Raw genomic sequence first — 18831 nt, forward strand, 5'->3', positions numbered from 1 at the left:
TTTTAGAAGGGTGTTACACTTTTCACACCTCCCACTTTTCAAAACAACTTTTAGAAAATCACCACTTGGTATACATTCGCACCAGAATCATCGCCGAGTTATATTTTTCTAAACATCTTTCAAAATCAAACGAGATAAACACTTTGTATACATTCGTACAAGAATCATTATAAAGTTAAACTCTCCATTCAAATATGTTCTAAACACGCCACATTTCTCAAACACTTTCTCGAACAAGGAAAACATAAGTGAGCTAAGCAATTAAGAGCCCATGGATAACCATGGATACAAAGGGTGCTAACACCTTCCCTTTGTATAATGTACCTCCCGAACTCAAAATCTAATCAAGGTCTTCCCTGTTCTTTTCCGCCTTTCCTTATTGGATAAAAGAAAAGTTGGTGGCGACTCTTGCTATCCGCGATATTGTTTTTCAAAACAAAACACAAAAGTCAGTTTACCGTATGACACTCGTTCTCTAGACCTGCACGCAGAGCTTGATACGCTCGACCCTCTACCCATGCTCTCCCTAGACATTGATGTTTGCCTCCATATGCAGTGAACTAAGAACATGCATAATGGAAGGTTTTCACTGATGATAGCCAACATGGTAGTCCCTAGCATTATCTTACCTTGCCCGAACCGCACTGATGTACATGTGAGGGTAAATTGGACCTATAACCTGAATGTCGGGGTTGAGGCCGATTCGGTGCCCATGGACATTCATGAGAATATCGATGTTGATGGTGACACCAATGATGAGTTTGATTAGAGAGAGTGAGGCTCTCCTGTATACCAGACCCCACCACACCACTCATTATATATTCTTTCTTCACATGCACACACCACACATTTTTCTGACCAGTTTGCAGGTACTTCATCTGGAGCTACGCACACCACACATGATGATATACTCAATGAGATGCATTCCCGAAATTCCACCAACGTCGAGAGAGACAACCTGATATATGCTATGCATCAACATCAAATAAGTATGATACAACATATAGGCCAAATCGAAACACAACAAGCAACAATGATGGAACATATGGGTCAAATGTAAGCCTTTCAGACAAACATGACAAAAGATGTACGACTGATCCAGGAAACCCAAGTTGCGACACCTAAGGGCAGCCTAGGACAACATGGTAGGTAACATTCAGCAAGTTCAGACATCACAAATCACCATGGTGGAGCAGACACATTAATGGCATGCCTTTCAAGCTTATATGAAACACCCCCACCAAGAGATGCTAAAACATATCCAGTTTTCTAAAGCAGTTAAGGATCACCGTAACAACCAATTGGACTCTTTATTTGAGCGGTTGGCTAGCATGGAGGTCCAGATGCAGGGAGAACATGGTCAAGGTGGATACCGATGAAGTGGGTATGGTCAAGGTGGACAAGGCGGTTGGAGGCAAGGCCAAGGACGAGGCAAATGCAGATATTGATTATATCGTTCAGGTTCTTCGTTCCTTATTCTCACTTTCATCAAAACATTGAGGACAATGTTTGGTTTAAGTGTGGGAGAGGAACTTTTTCACTTTCATTTTTACTGCTTTCTAGTTAGATTTAATATTTTTAGTTTATTTCATGATTTTAGGATTTTATATGTTTTTACTTTTTAGTACTGTTATTAGAGTCGTTGCATGTGATATCGAGTCTTTATGCGTGGTTTTATTTTGCTTATTGATTCCCCACTTTCTTGAGCTACACCAAACATTTCTTACTTAGACTAACAATGCATATTTTGAAAGTTTTAGGCTATAGACAATATTAGGGTAGATTGTATAGACTTGGGAAAACTTTACAAGATCGGTATTATTTTAACACCGTGAGTCTCCCGAATATGGATATCAATTTGAGTATTTGTCATGTCACAGGCTTAAACTCTCATCCTTTGATTTTCCTTAAGTAGCTTATTCAGTAGTCAACATCATCCCAAACACACACTGCGCAGGAAATTGATGCAAGTAAGTGTATGATCCCAAGCTTAAAAGAGAAAAGAAAGATCAAATTAATAAAGATGTTCTTCCTAAGTTAGTTGACCCTCACCCGATCATTTAAGCCAATGGCACAAGCCTCTTTTTGATAATATCAATCACGCCAAAGTGTGAAGAAAAGAAGAGAATATATATATATATATATATATATATATATATATATATATATATATATATATATATATATATATATATATATATATATATATATATATATATATATATATATATATATATATATATATATATATATATATATATATATATATATATATACACGAATCATAGTCACTAACAAATTCTCTTGTTATGAGTGTGGAAGGATAACATGCTTAATGTGATTTCATTAGAATGAAAAATGATAGAGAGAAGGATGAGTAAATTAGGCTTAGACATGACAATATGATTCAGATTGATTTGTATAGGGGGAGACTTATGTCTGCACCATGCAGATTTGTGTTTCCACGATATTCTTAGTGAGGAAGTTAGTACCTATTGATGCAACTCTAACCGAGATTGAGTTTATAGCCTATAATGAGTATCCAATTGCAACTATTTTCATGAGTCATGATTTCAACATGCTGCATAATTTTCAAAAGTCTTTTTTATATGTGTAGCAATTGCTTCAGGACAAACAAATATTTAAGTGTGAGAGAGTTTGATAACACCGAAAAACATAGTTTATTCTGACTCGATTTGCACATGTTTTATTATTATTTTTGTCGAATTTTGTAGTATTATGCTTGTGGATTATGCAAGTTTCAGGTACTTTATGAGTAAGAGTCGATTTGTGAAGAAACCAGACGAAAATGGCAAAAAAATGGAGAAAAGTGGCAAAAATACACTTGTGGAGACCTCCATGGCCCATGCCATGACTAGGCAGGCGTGGAACCTGCCAGAGAGGAAAAAAGAAGTTTGAAGATGGAGTCCAAGGCTTGTGGCGACCGCCACATGCCTCATGGCGTTCACCATGAACATAAAAAAGGGCCGAAAAAACTATTTGCACTTGTGGCGACTGCCATGAGCTTCAGTTCCTGAAAAAACACAACAGAAGGAATTATTCTTTTCCCATTCCCCCACATTTCTCTCCCACGAAGTCTACACAACCTAAACTTAGTTCATCATATATTTTCACTATAAAATGGTACTTTTTAGCAGTTTTTGGGCATCCAAGTTTGTACGCATATATTTTTATTCTTAGTTTTAAGCAGATATTGCACTGAAATAATGATAGAGCTCTCACATTGGGGGACTACCACACCATAGTTTTTAAGATCTGTATTGTAATCTTGGATCAAAGTTGCAGCATTTAAAGTTATTTTCCCATTCAGTTCAGTTTACTCGAAGTACTTTCGCGTTTAATTCCAGTTACAGGTTCTTCATAATTGTTTTACTTTAATTCTGTTTGTTTGCCATTTATTTACATAATGTTGTTAATTTATATTACTATGAATTGTTTATTTATGTCTAATACCATATTTGGCTAAACTGTTTTAAATTCGGTATGTGAAGATCGTCGTTCCAACGGGACTCGATAATAAGTTGGCGTAAACCTTTTTTATAAATCATTTTTTGTTTGTTTTCATTTTTAATTATAATTCTGAAGAGTTTTGCACGAGAGTGAAAACATTAAGGTTCGAATCAACAAAACGAGAGTGTGAGATTTGAACCAGATAGTAAAAATGGGCATTAATCCTAAATATAGCAAGAGCGCTTTAGGATTAATTAGTACTTATTGTTTTTCAAAAAGTATTTCATGATTGCAAATGGGCTAGCGAGAGCAGACATTTGGTCTGGAGGTATAACTAGAGTCAATAAAACGAGAGTTTGAGATAAAGACTTTTAAATTAATATTTCTCTACTAAAAATGATTTAATATATTAACACACGCCAATGAGTTATTGAGTTCCCGAGGTACGCTAAGATCCATGTTCCGACCTCTATTTTCTGCTTTATTGTCCAAACTTTATTTTAACTTTAGTATTAATTTCCCCCAAATCAAATTTTTATTAGTCTTAGATTTACATAGCACCAATAGATAACGATAAGATTGATTATTGGTCCATGTGGATTCAATATCTTTTAAGACTACGCAATACAACTGTGCACTTGTAGTTAAATATTTTGATAGACTCACTAAGTCACTATCGATTCTTTAGTGCTAATACCTTCTTTGTGGATTATTTTTCTAGGGCTTTAATGTCAACGGTCTGACACCAGTAACCCTTGAATGTCTAACTTGGCAGTCTTTAGAGATTTAAGTAGTTTATTTAATGTCCCAAGAGAAGGATCATTATATGGTCATTAAACCCTCTGCGTGGTTAGGGGACTTTGAGGGGTCCAATATATAGATCTATCTAACTATTCATATATCATTCTCTTGGTGGATATTTTATTGTATTGGGGAAAAGTGGATTGGGTCTTCACCCAGACTAAAATAGTATCCCCCAAGCCATGGCCTGCAAAGTCGTATCTTGGATTGTTCTAATTTCCTCTAATTGCAAACACATCCTGGGGTCGCATTTGAACATATACACTCGCTTTATGAGTGTCTTTCTTCAAATGGGGGGGGGGGGGTGTTTTCATATTATTGATCTTATCATAGAATTTGTTTGCCTTGCTATAACAGTCTTTTAAGATGGAAACTTCTATTAGGTAATGCCTTGTTCCTTATCTAAGATATAGGGGTCGTTGTCCCTTGTTTTTTGTGTATTTCATCTATCAGTGAAATGTCTTTGTATTTTTGTTCTTAGTTCTTAGTTTCCTCCCTTGTCTTTGTGTAGTTATTAGGTTTGAAGATAGGAATCCTAAGTTGAGCGACACGTTTAATGTTTTCTTAAAACTCGAGATATGATGATTATGATATGGGGAATCAATGTGTGTGATTTACAATATGAGGAATGTTATTTTGTGACACATGTGGCTCTCCGCCATGGGTTTCTTCTTATCCTTGGGTTATGGGATTTTGTTTGATCTTCTGGGTTTCCTGGTCCAATGGATTTCTATTAAAAATATATTTATTTCTCATTCTCCTTTTATTTATCCTTCGCTCTAAACCTCAAAGTTTTGTATCTTAATAGTTTTTTGGGTATTTCTTATGAAGTTTTTACATAATTTTCACGCTTATTGTTTGGTTGCTCGATCTTTTGATGTTTCCAACTATCTGTCATATCTTAGGATATTATTGATATCAACCATCATATCATAAATCTCTTTCCCCCAACAAGTGTTATCAGAGCTCTGGTTAGGTTCGATGGAAAAGTGGAAGTGAGATCATAATATGAATCAAAGTTAATGATGTCGATGACTCACACTTGTAGAGGAGATTGTAAATTAGTATTACCTCTGATCCTATTTATAATAGAAAGGTTACTTTTTAGATTCATTGAGTAATCAATGTATCTAGACGATAATATATGACCAAATACATTGATTATTCAATGAATCTATAAATTCAATTTTCTCTTATAAATAGGACAAGAAGAAGTGTTTTTATTAACCACTCTATTAGTAAAATTGATAATTCTTCTCGTCAACTCAAAAGTGTATATTGTCATGTCATTCTTTTACTATATTTTCATATGACGTCATTTAAACTTCTGCAAATCAATGATTTATTCTCCTAATACACATTTTTTGCATAGTCATGTTATATTTTTTAGTAAAATTTTTATTTTATGTATTGATTTTTTAACTCTCTAGTTAATAGGAAAAATGGTCTCTACCTAATAATATATATTTTGGTCGGGATCTAATTAAAGTAAGTATGAGGAATAATTATTTTTGTCATTATTTGAACTCAACTTCTTTCGAATGATTCACATTTTATTACTTAAATTCAATTTGTTGATTATTTTATATATTGTATGCTATATATGATTTTATTGAAAACAAAGAGAAACTCATTTACAAAAATATCAAATTAAATGCAATCTCTAGTGAAGAATGAATTCAATTCATGTTTTATATATATTTTTTATCACAAACAAAGAAGATTACAAGACAATACATACCTATATGTTTAAGAAATTAATATTGATTTCCTTATACCAATATATATATATATATATATATATATATATATATATATATATATATATATATATATATATATATATATATATATATATATAATTAAATTCTTATTCTTATACTTATTTTGTTTGGATTATTTATAAATTTATGAAGATGACCAAATTATTTTTAGTGTTGCAATTATGTGCCAATCCATAAGTCACACAATGTCTTCATAAAAATGCCTTTTGAAGGCATCCATATAAACCTCTTGCAAACAAATAGCAACCGATAAAGAGCCATCATCATCCTTATGACTAGGAAGAAGCAAAGAATCTCCATCGATTTCATGTGTTCCGGGTCCCATATAAACCTCTTTTCCCCACCCAAAATCAAGTCCATAAATAGGCAATGTCAACCAACTTACCACGCATAAATTAGGATTCCCATAAAAAGGTTCTTTCTCATCATCAGCAACAACATTCCCTATCATTCCATAGAGATCTTGAAACCTAGTCAAATCTTCTTGTTTCTTAAAATAATCATTCACTTGTCTCACATACTCATCACTCACTTTCTCAATCGCTTCCCTTATCCTACTCGAAGCATATCCCAAAGGCTTAGACATTAAATCACCCGCAAAACTAGTTGCCATAACATCCAATGTTGCATTCCCAAAATACCCTTTTGGTAAACTAGGTTCCACGCGATTCCTCCAATCAACACAAACACCAAGCACTGTTGGTTGGTCATTTCTATGTCCTCTAGCTTTACATGCACTTCTCCAAACATGACCCGTTAATGTTTCATACCTTGTAAAACTTCGACCATTACGAGGTTGTTCTTTTTCCCAACACTCATTTGCTGTTTTTCTCATCTTTTCAAGATGTGCTTTACTCACTTTTATTATAGCCACCGTTGTTTTTCGCTCCCTTTCTTCAACATTATTCGATTTTTCCAACAATAATGGAGGTTGATCAAACTCCCATTCATTAACACCATTACAACAATGCGATTTCAATGATACAACACTCCTATCAAAAAATGGTGTCATTTTTATAGTTTCACCACGTGCAACTCGTGCCCACTCGGAAGTAAAATGCAATGCACTTTGTCCATCAGCGATCGCATGTGAAACTAACAAACCAATGCTAACACCGCCGCATTTGAAATTCGTGAGTTGAACAAAAACCAAAGGAATGTCTTGAATTGGAACCGAGTAATCAACATGTGGGATGAGATAACAATAATATTCAGAAGAAGGTGAAAAATCATTAAGGTCAGATAATGCTAATGAAGATTGTGCTTCAATGAATTGAACTCCCAACGAGTTGCATTCGAGATCAAAACGACCGTTTTCTTTCCATTGTAAACGACCTGCTAATGGATAAAATGGCACAAGAACTTTGCTTAACGATTCTTTCAAAGTGGTGGAGATTTTAGATGGGGAGGTAAGCCAATTTTGTGGAGGATGGTAAAAATAAATTGTTGGCACATGTGTTATGATTCCCATTTGATCCCATTCAGATAATGGTAAACAACCACACCATGTTGGTTCTTCAGGTCTCACGGAGTAACAACTTTGTAATGTTACTTTTGATGATGACGATGATGATGACGACGACATGTTTGTGTCACACGTTTTTGTTTTTTTATTAACTTAGTTTTTGGAAAGTTTATTAGAGGTGTTATATATATAGCTACTTAAGTATGTGATTTATTAGGAAAATTGAATATACTTAAGAAAAGAAAATAGAAATATTGTCTATACCGTAAATTATGTACTAAATTAGATGAGATGAAATGAAATTCACATGATGATATATGGTTGCTTGAATGAGTAATAATTTTAGCTTGAAATTAACTCATGCAATATATACATGATACATGCATATTTCATTTTTGAATTAATATTTGAGGATACTTTGGTTGGAGTTGTCAATTAAACTTCTTCTATATTGTTACTTACACATTATTCGTTTTTCTCTATTCTTTTCGTGCTAAAGGAAAAAACATCATTTCTAACTTCTCTATATATTTATTTATTATTTTCAAATGATAATTTTAATTTCCAACAACAAATTTCTTTAAATTTTTTTCATTATATTCTAAAATATAGTTTTTGAAAAAATAAAATCAAACAAAATTAATAATTTTTTAATGAGTTTGAATTCATTTTGTAAAAAAAATAAAATAAATTCAACTATTTACACCTCTAAGTTCCACGTTATAGTTCAACTAATTCAAAGAGGATTAAATTAATACTCGATAAATAAATATATATATATATATATATATATATATATATATATATATATATATATATATATATATTCAAATGATAATTTTAATTTCCAACAACAAGTTTCTCTAAAACTTTTTTCATTATATTCTTACATATAGTTTTTGAAAAAAATAAAACCATACAAAACTAATAATTTTTTAATGCGTTTGAATTCACTTTGTCAAAAAAATAAAACAAATCCAATTCTTTACAATTTTAGATTGATAAGCTAATCCATAAATATTTTCAGATTATAATTCAACTAATTTAAAAAGGGTTAAATTAATATCCGATATATATATATATATATATATATATATATATATATATATATATATATATATATATATATATATATATATATATATATATATATATATATATATATATATATATATATATATATATGAAATCAAGGTGTTAAGCTTAGTAACATGACACATCCGATAATTTTTCATAATATATCCATATAACAAAATTGACCGTTAAATTGAAAGTTATTATCATATAGATCACGCATATAAAATTTCATATCAATCAAAAATCATTTGATATGTTAAACCAAATGATAAAAATTAACATTTTTTATGAAATTTTGTAAGACGTTAATTTTTATGTATTTCGTTGACATGTCAAATGATTTCCGAAAGATATTAAACTTTTATATACATGATATATATGATAGTAACTTTCAATCCAATGGTGAATTTTGTTATACGAACCTGCGATAAAGAGTTATCGGATGTGTCATGTTATTAAATTTGACACTTTGGTATCATTTGATCCTGACTCACACATATATTTAATAGTAAAATTCACGCCATAAAAATATTAAATATATTATAATAAAGAATTAAATAAAATGATAATTGTGTTTTAATCCCATCTCGACAAAAAAATATCACATTCTGTTATTATTAATTTTTTTTACAAGATAGTTAGATTGAGATAGGTTAGTAACAAAATTACCCGATCGAGACATGAAAATATTTTTTTAGAGGAGGGTAATAAATTAAATAATTGTATTGTTTATTTCTACGAAAAATTATTTAACGCAAAAAACAATTGCAATTATATTAATATGGTGGAGAGAACAATCTCGTAATTTATAATTCATGCAAATAATGAACATCTCACTATAATATCTCAGTCGGAGGAAATTAATAATGCAGTGGACAATTTATATGATAATTGTGCTTCAGGCTTTTATGACTTTGAGAGTTTTTTTTTCAAGTATGTTAGGATACATTATGGACTCATGTGATCAATTTAGTGAATCAATTCTTTGGACAGAGGTTGGATCATTCCTAATCTCAATTCAGTCAATATGAATTTGATACCTAAACAATATGAAACAAATTCTATTGAGCAATATAGACCTATTATACTTATAAATTTTCAATTCAAATCATTAATTGATAATCTTAGTTCTAAGATTGTTTCAGAACACCAAAAAAGCTTCATTAGGGGTAGACATATATTATGAGTGCATTGAGATTACTTCGTAAGCCATTAATAAGTTGCACAAAAAATACTTTTGAGGTAGTATGGCTTTGAAGATAAACATTAGAAAATCCTTTTATACTTTAGATTTGAAATATCTTATTAAAGTTCTTATTTAATTTGATTTTTATCAAAAGTTGTATGATTGAATTCTTACCATTCTATACTCAAATAAACTATGAATCATGATAAATGAGAAAGTCGTAGGATTTTTTTCTTGCTCTAGATAAGTGAGACAAGGAGATTCTTTGTCTCCCTTACTCTTGTCATTTCTAAAGAGGCACTAAGTAGGCAATTATTTATGTTGGCGAGCCAGGGTAAGTTAACATGCATATAGTTGATAAGACAACAATTCCTAGCCACACTTTTCTTGCGAATCAACTTATGATATTTTGCAAAGTTACTGGGAAAATGCTGAAGTCATTAACCACCTCCTTCAAGAATATTCTCTGAATTTTGATCAACACGTCAAGCCAACTAACGGTAAGCTTTATGGTGGAGGTACTTTTGGATCTAGATTGGGACATATATTGCATATATGCTTGGATTTATTATGGGACAAACACCATTTAACTATCTTGGAGTTCCTATATTCAAAGAAAAACTTATAAGTCATTATCTTTAGATCATGACAGATAAAGTATTGGTCAAGCTAGCTATTTTGAAAGGCCACCTTATTTATATGATAGACATGGTTTAATTTGTTCATCCAGTCATACAAGGCATGCCTCTATATAGTATTAGGATTTAGGAATGACTAATCAATCTTTTTAACAAACTAGATTTTTGTATTAGAAATTTTGTGTCATCAAGTTGTTGAGGACATTTTGAAGATTAACTTATCATTTGATAATACTATTGTTGATAAATTCATTTCGACATGATCTGTTAATGGTGATCTATCTTTTAAAGATGTCTACGAATGTATCCGGAGGAATCACATTGAGTCTTCTTGGACAAAATTCATTTGTTATCTTTACATACCGCTTATTAAGTCATTAGTGACTTGGAAGGTAATGCATACTATTATTTTAATAGAAGGCAATCTGATTCAAAAGGGAATGCATATAGTTTCACTACTACAAAATAGAACTTTTATAACACCAATTTTACAACAGTCTTCCTGTTAGCGGTTGTAATAGTTCTTTTTTTGGCGTTTTTTTGTATTTACTAAACGACATTTCACAACTCTCATGAGTATCAACCATTGCGAAAGGTACCTGGAGTGAAATGGTTTGAGTTCCAACATCAATAATTTTTTATTTATCGCGACATAATGGGGTTTGATCTTTTATATCACCACAGTTGTTATAATCAATTGTGGTGTAAGTTGCAATCATTTCATCATGGTTCACATTTCAACAGTCGTGAAATATGTTACTTATTTATATATAAGCGAAATTATCTCTCGCTTCATTAGATTATAGTCGTCATTCTCAAAACAAAACTCTAACATCACTTTCACTCGTCTCTCTCAAAATAAAACCCTAACATCTCTCTCATATGGAAACCCCAAACTTATCCAGCCAACTCGTCTTATTCAAAATATTTCTTTGTTTTATCAAATCTTAGTAAATGGTTATTTTAGAGGTTCGTCTTCACTATAGTTTATGTTATAAAGCTTGTTTATCTATTATTGTTTATGTTTCAATCGCTTGTTTCATAATGTTTGACCTTTCTACTTGTTTTAACTTGTAGGTAGGGATGTTTGTTTCAATAACAAAGACGAAGCTAAAGCGAACATTGCAAACTTGTGTAAAAGATTCAGATCTTATAATATGATACGTTCAATTATTGACAAAAATTCTTTAATTTGTCATTTGCATATTGTTATTTAACTGTTAGAACTTTATTTAATGATTGTAGATCTTCAACCGCCTCTCTCCACCTCTAATTTTGTTTGCAAAATAAATTATATTTTGCAAAATAAACTAGAGATGAAGGAATCAGTGGTTGAAGATCTACAATCATTAAATAAAGTTCTAACTATTAAAGAACAAAATACGGATAAGGAGTTGAAGAAATCTTGTCAAGCATTGAACGTGAACTTGTTATTATAATATAACTTAATTTGTCATATTATAATATAACTTAATTTGTCATATTATAATATTATAGATCAGATTGAAAGATTATATGTTTAGTGAGCATTGACGAAATAAGCATTCCACATAATTTATAATAAACTCAATTGTATATATCACAATGGTTGTGTTATACCAACCGTTGTTAAATGTTATGCATTGAAGAATATCACAACGGTTGTTTAAATTAACTGTTGTGGTAGATCGCATGTTACATAACTTATAATCACGGCCGCACGACCGTGGTGGAAAACATCATACATACAGTCACACCATACATACAATTAAATTATAATATGATAGATAACGTTAGAAAATAAGTACACGTTCAATTCTTGACAAAAATTCTTTAATTTGTTATATGCATATTGTTATTTAACGGTTAGAACTTTATTTAATGATTGTAGATCTTCAACCGCATCTCTCTCTCTCCACCTATAATTTTGTTTGCAAAGTAAATAATATTTTGCAGAATAAACTAGAGGTGAAGGAATTGGTGGTTGAAGATCTACCATCATTAAATAAAGTTCTAACTGTTAAAGAGCAAAATACGAATAAGTAGTTGAAGAAACCTTGTCAAGTATTGAACGTGAACTTGTTATTATAATATAACTTAATTTGTCATATTATAATATTATAGATCAGATTGAAAGATTATATGTTTAGTGAGCATTGGCGAAATAAACATTCCACATAATTTATAATAAACTCAGTTGTATATATCACAACGGTTGTGTTATACCAACCGTTATTAAATGTTATGCATTGAAGAATATCATAACGGTTGTTTAAATTAACTGTTGTGATAGATCGCATGTTACATAACTTATAATCACGGTCGCACGACCGTGGTGGAAACCATCATGCATTCAGTCACACCATACCTCACAACTACTATATCAACGTGGTGGTATCTCTTTTCCAACTGTTGTGATAGATATTTTCCGTAGTAGTGTTTCAAGGTGCTTTCTCTATAATCGTGACGTGGAAACTACAAACTACTTATTTCTTATATGCAGGTACACCTTACTTTTCTGGCATTGGATGGAAAGATTGTTTGACATGAACATCGATAGAATTAGTTATGAATACTTATTCAAACTTGCTTGTAGAAGTTGGAGTTCTCAAATTCAAAATCTAATCATGACATTGATCATAATAATTCTATAGAAAACTTGGTTCACACAAAATGATACTATTGAGTTTCATAATGGTAAAATTTACTTTGATATAAACATTTCTCATGTTAAACAATTGATCTATATGACATCTACTTATTTCAACAGACATATGTACTATTCAATTCACGAGTTTATAATTATTAAATGATTTGACACCGAATGCAAGTTAATTAGTGTTTTATTAGTTATATTTGGATCAAGTGCAACACAAATGAAGCTTCAAGAGGAAACCTTAAAATATCAACTTGTGGTGGCAATATTTTAGGATAATTTATGAACATTTTTAGAACATTTATCAACTAATATTGGAGTTTGCACATTCTTTAAAGTTGAATTGCTTGAAATCATATTTACTATCGAATATGCTATAAAAAAGAATTGGATAAATTCTTTGACTTGAAATAGACTCAATCATTTGTGCATTTTTCTAATCTAAATATTGTCATTTTATATTTTTAATTAAATTGAAGAATATTTTACACACTTTATATTCTTTTAGATTCAAGATATATTACTTTTTTAGAGAAAAATGTATGTATTAATTTTTTTTTGATAATGATATTTAGTGGAATTCATTGTCTATTTGTGCCATTGAATTTTTTTTATAGGAACCCATTATTATTTTTGCTAAGGGTTTAATGAGTCAAGTTTTATTCATCTTTTTATACTAAAAAAATATAAAAAATATAAAATTGTAATTAAATTAATTTTTTAAAAATAAATACTTTCTCCATCCCAAAAAAGTGTCGCATTTGTAAAAAAAATTGTCCTAAAATAAGTGTCGCTTTTTGTTTCCAATGTAATTTTAATCTCGACCTTCCAATTGTATTCTATAATTAATACTCATAATTTATTATTTATCTCACATTACATTAATAATAATTTGAATACACTAATAACCAACGAAGGTTAATTTGACACAATTGTTATTTTTCGTTAGAATAATATATAAAAGGATAATTGATATTCTTACACTAAATTCATACAAGTATACAATATTCACCAATATGGTGAATAATATTTGATTATAAAAATAAAATATTTTTTTATTAAAAAAATGTAAAAAAAATATAATATTTATTTCTTAAAATTAAGGAGTACTAATATAAAATATATAGTTAATCAATTTTATTATTTCATTAACTAACATTTTACATATTATTAACTAATATTATTTTACTACAAAAAAAATATTTTTAATATCTAAATATTTGTTAATGAATTTCATAATTTTATTAATCAACTTTTTATTTTTTGTTAATCAACTTTATTTTAATACTAAAAATTATTTTTAATATCTATGTGTTTATTAACAAAATTCATTGTTTCATTAATTATTTTTTTAGGTTTCATTAATCAACTTTATCTAAAAACAATTTTTATAGAATTGTAAGTTGTAACAAACACAAAAATCTTAAAACTTAATTCACTCTACCAAAAATATTAATGGTAATCTTAAAACAAAAAACACACCCTTAGATTTAGAAACACTCAAATCAAACGGTGAGTAACACTGTCTCTAAAGTGGAAGAAAAGTGGAGGATTCTTCTCGGGTAACAAAGGTAGTGGCGGAGTGCAGATTTAGGGTTTTAGCGTTTTAGGGTTTCGCAATGGCGTCGAGACCGGAGCGAGTAGCACCGCCGGAGATTTTCTACGACGATACCGAAGCTCGCAAGTATACTTCTTCTTCCCGTATTATTGAAATTCAGGTAGGGTTTCCCCTCTTCTTCTCGGTTTCAATTTTTTTTCCTTTCACTCTATATTCAATTCGATTCTGATTAAGTTAGTTAACAAAATAGGCCTCACTATCAGAGCGAGCTTTGGAGCTACTCGCTTTGCCTGAAGACGGTGTTCCCAAATTGCTTCTTGACATTGGTATATTTTCAATTCATTTTCAATCTTTCTCATTCATTCATTCGTTATGTTCATTGCGTGATTTGTGAATTATGTTTTTGTGTAGGTTGTGGATCGGGACTCAGCGGTGAGACACTCTCTGAGGAGGGTCATCATTGGATTGGTCTCGATATTTCGCCTTCAATGCTCAGTATGGATTCCTTTTCAATCTATTCTTTTTTGCTGGAAGTAATGTTGTTCGTATATATTTTTCATTGTTTTTTAATTTTGTTTTTAAAATTGTTAACTTGCAGACATTGCATCAGAGCGTGAGGTCGAGGGTGACCTATTACTCAGTGACATGGGTCAGGTATAATATTCACCTAATTTCAGATTTTGTGTTGTCGTTTGTTGTTGTTGTTGCTGCTGTTCAAGTTAGTTTAATGCTATTATGCTTTAAGTACTCTCAATTTCCTTTTCCATGTTATTGACAGTTTGATACTGTGTTGTCATTTCTCTCTTCAAGTTTCGGTGCTATTATTAGCTTCTCTATGTGTAATAGAATTAACATGATGCTATGCTTCATGCCTTATGGTTTTATCTTACAATGTATCTTTGGTTTCAGGGTTTAGGGTTTCGTCCTGGAGTTATTGATGGGGCTATCAGTATATCTGCCGTTCAGGTTTGCTTTCGATAACTGAGTAAATCAAACTAGAAAAGGTTACAAGAGAGAAGAATTTGAACAATAGGATGGAAGAAATGATACTCAGTTATAGTGTCTCTCAAGTTTAAAGTTACAAAGAAAACTTTTGGTGTTGTAGTTTATTTGTGACAACTAACAACCCATTTCCTTATTTTTAACCCGGCGTAATTAAGTCATGTATTTCTCCCATATTTCATTGGTGTGTGTGTCATTTTCTTTACTAATTTTGGCGACTCTTGTATGATGATGCAGTGGCTATGTAATGCTGATAGATCTTCTCACAACCCTCGGTTAAGATTGAAGTATGTTCCTCTATTTATAATACCACTTTTAGTTGTTTCAGTATCAATGTTTCTCGAATCTCTTCAAACTCCAAGCATATAGTAACTTGCAGCTTTTTTCCGCATTTCTCCAACTTACCATCTATGTTAAGATTGGATTTTGCTGGAAATTTTCACTTATACACACACTACATTACCATGTAACTTATATATTCTTTTGCAGGGCTTTCTTTACATCTTTATACAAATGTTTGTCCAATGGTGCTAAAGCTGTTTTTCAAGTGTATCCTGAAAATAATGACCAGCGTGAATTGATTATGAATGCTGCAATGCATGCTGGGTTTGCTGGTGGCATAGTGGTGGATTTTCCACACAGGTATGTATAAATTTTGCAATACTACTGGGGCTTATGTAACTTGGGTATTCTCCATGCCCATTCATCAATTTCAAACATTTTACAAATTTTCCATATGTGCTGTATTGTGCTTTTATCAATCAAGTGTATAGGCTTCATAGGTGAGAACCAGCTGAAATATATTAAATGTCTTACTGAATCATCTTAAAACTGTATACTTTTTCATTCTTACCTGAAAAGCGAATCATATTAGTGCACACTGAAATGAAAGATGGGACAAAGACAGATTGGAAATGTGCAATGTATCTGGACATACATTGTTGCATTGTTCGTATCTCCCACCTTTACTTTATGTAACATGTCTAAAAGAAAGATTATGATAGTTCAGTATTATGTATTTGTGTTTTGTTCTATTTGGGTTTTTAGCATTGGTTTTTTTTAAAGATAATTGTTGTACAACCTTCTTTGAGCATGGTTTTTCACTAACTTCGAGAACAATTGTCTTATGTTAGTTCTAAGAAGAGAAAAGAGTTTCTTGTTCTCGCATGTGGTCAACTATCAACGAATGCATCTTTGTCCAATGGTAGAAATGAAGATGAAAATCAGTTATCTGATGATGATAGTGAGAGTGAAGATGAAGAAAATCAGACAGTAAGTCTCACCATATCCATGTATTCAATTCACGGATTTCTTATACATAACAAATGTTTTTAAAATTTCATCCTTCAGAAATTATGTCTTTTGTTACAATTTATATTTTTATTTCGATTAGTTGTATTTATTTATAGATAAATGGACATGGCTCATCTAAAGAGTGAAATTTACTTTACAGGGTAAAGTAAGAGGAGATCTCAATCGTTAACATGTCAATTATTAATTTTCTTAAAAGTGGTTTAGATGTCTTTTACCTTGTAAAGTGAGAGCTCCATTTTGAGGTGTCAATCATTTCAGATTTAGAAAACACAGATTATTCCAGACTTACTTATGTATTGTGGTTCATTCTTTTTGTTTTGACACGAGCTCATAGTTAGTATAAAAAATACTGCAGGTGCGGAACTTAGACAGACATAGACACTTGAAGAGACAGAAAAAGAATAAGAGTGGCAAGGGAAGGGAATGGATACTGAGGAAGAAGGATCAGATGAGAAGAAGAGGAAACGATGTTCCTCAAGATACAAAGTACACAGGTCGGAAACGAAAGGGCCGATTTTGATAGTTTTTGGTGTTTGCCTCGTAGTGTTGCATATTTATTTTTCATTCTATTATTATGTCAGTATTTTAAAAATATATATATCAGAATCCCATATTTTCTTGAATTGTTTCCTAGGGGTGCACTTAAATATGGGTGCCCCAATTCTAGAATACATAGTTTTAAGTGATGAGTAATTATAGTTGTCCCCATTTTTCATTTTATCAATTTTATGGGTTTGCTGTAATTTTCACGGGTCAGATTTATAAATTTTGCAAGTTATAGTTTATTTTGTGTGATTTGCTTTATCAGCTTAATGATGCATTACCAGATGATTGTATAACATTGATGAAAAGAATTAAAGTTTTATTTGTTTTATACTCAGAACTAATCATACTGTAGGTACAGATTTTTTTTGCTATCCAAAAGATCAAGGTCATTTTTAATAAATCAAAGTCTTTTTTTATTTCTCTTCTATGAATGCTGTGGAAATTGGATTGGATATGTAATTCACGTAATTGTTGAGGACAGAAGGGGTTACAAAAATTGGTGTAAGAAACACTTTTGTGCTAGACACAAGTGATTAATAGTTCCTATTAAATTAATAGGTAGGTTTTACTAAGGCCAGAAGTCGGCCTAAGAATTTTTTTGGAGATTGTTTTTCCTACCCTATTGATTTATCGACCAAGTGAAAAATCAAAATTATCTTTGAAATTCGAAAATATACTTTTAATAGTATTATCTTTGAAATTTGAAAATATACTTTTAATAGTATCTCATTCACGCAATCCATTCATTATTGAGTTAGACCCAAATTTTATGGCAACAAAATTCGGAAATGCATCTTAGTATCATAAGGAAGTGTATTTTTAGAATCCATTGAAACAGAAATAAATGCAGAAACAAAATAGATGTAGAACCAAAGATAAATTAACATTGATAATTGTGATGATATATATAAGAAACGAAACATTAGATAGACAATTGCTAATGTAAATTGAACAATACATTTCATGATCAAGTAAGATGTTTTAATATATTTACAATATTTTTGGTCGATCTCGCAATCTTTGTATCCAACTCGATCAAATTTTTTGTTTCGTAACAGTGAAATGTACTCCACATAACTCTTAAATCTCCATCAGTCTTCAGCTCAAATTTTGTTGAACTGAATTTTTTCTTTGTTGTCAATCGAGGGTGAACGGTGAACGATACTCGAGTTACACAACTCTTCGATTGTCTGAGTATTGGAGATTCTTTAATATGAATTTTAAATCTATAATGCATGTGTACACTGTGATCCTAAATTCAAATGAGACCTTCACGATGTTGAAGTAGACAAACGTGACATGCCATTATATGTTCATTTTAATGTGATGTGATTTTGTTAAAAAAATAAGCCGA

The 18831-nt window shown here is 30.9% G+C and overlaps 2 protein-coding genes across 2 annotated transcripts; one reads left to right on the top strand and one right to left on the bottom strand.

Annotated features, from left to right (window-relative positions):
* Window positions 1-6171: 6171 nt before the first annotated feature.
* Window positions 6172-7693, bottom strand: LOC127135118 (spermidine hydroxycinnamoyl transferase). Its single transcript, XM_051061921.1, has one exon. The coding sequence runs from the start codon at window positions 7639-7641 to the stop codon at window positions 6235-6237; it is 1407 nt and encodes a 468-aa protein (XP_050917878.1). The 5' UTR covers window positions 7642-7693; the 3' UTR covers window positions 6172-6234.
* A 6867-nt stretch (window positions 7694-14560) lies between these two features.
* LOC127138570 (18S rRNA (guanine-N(7))-methyltransferase RID2) lies at window positions 14561-17716 on the top strand. Its single transcript, XM_051065041.1, has 9 exons — window positions 14561-14775; window positions 14866-14941; window positions 15027-15110; window positions 15214-15269; window positions 15525-15581; window positions 15855-15904; window positions 16107-16259; window positions 16751-16889; window positions 17287-17716. The coding sequence occupies exons 1-9, from the start codon at window positions 14677-14679 to the stop codon at window positions 17449-17451; spliced, it is 879 nt and encodes a 292-aa protein (XP_050920998.1). The 5' UTR covers window positions 14561-14676; the 3' UTR covers window positions 17452-17716.
* The last annotated feature ends 1115 nt before the right edge of the window (window positions 17717-18831 follow it).

Source organism: Lathyrus oleraceus, chromosome 4 (assembly GCF_024323335.1).
Source record: "Lathyrus oleraceus cultivar Zhongwan6 chromosome 4, CAAS_Psat_ZW6_1.0, whole genome shotgun sequence".
Taxonomy (NCBI): domain Eukaryota; kingdom Viridiplantae; phylum Streptophyta; class Magnoliopsida; order Fabales; family Fabaceae; genus Lathyrus; species Lathyrus oleraceus.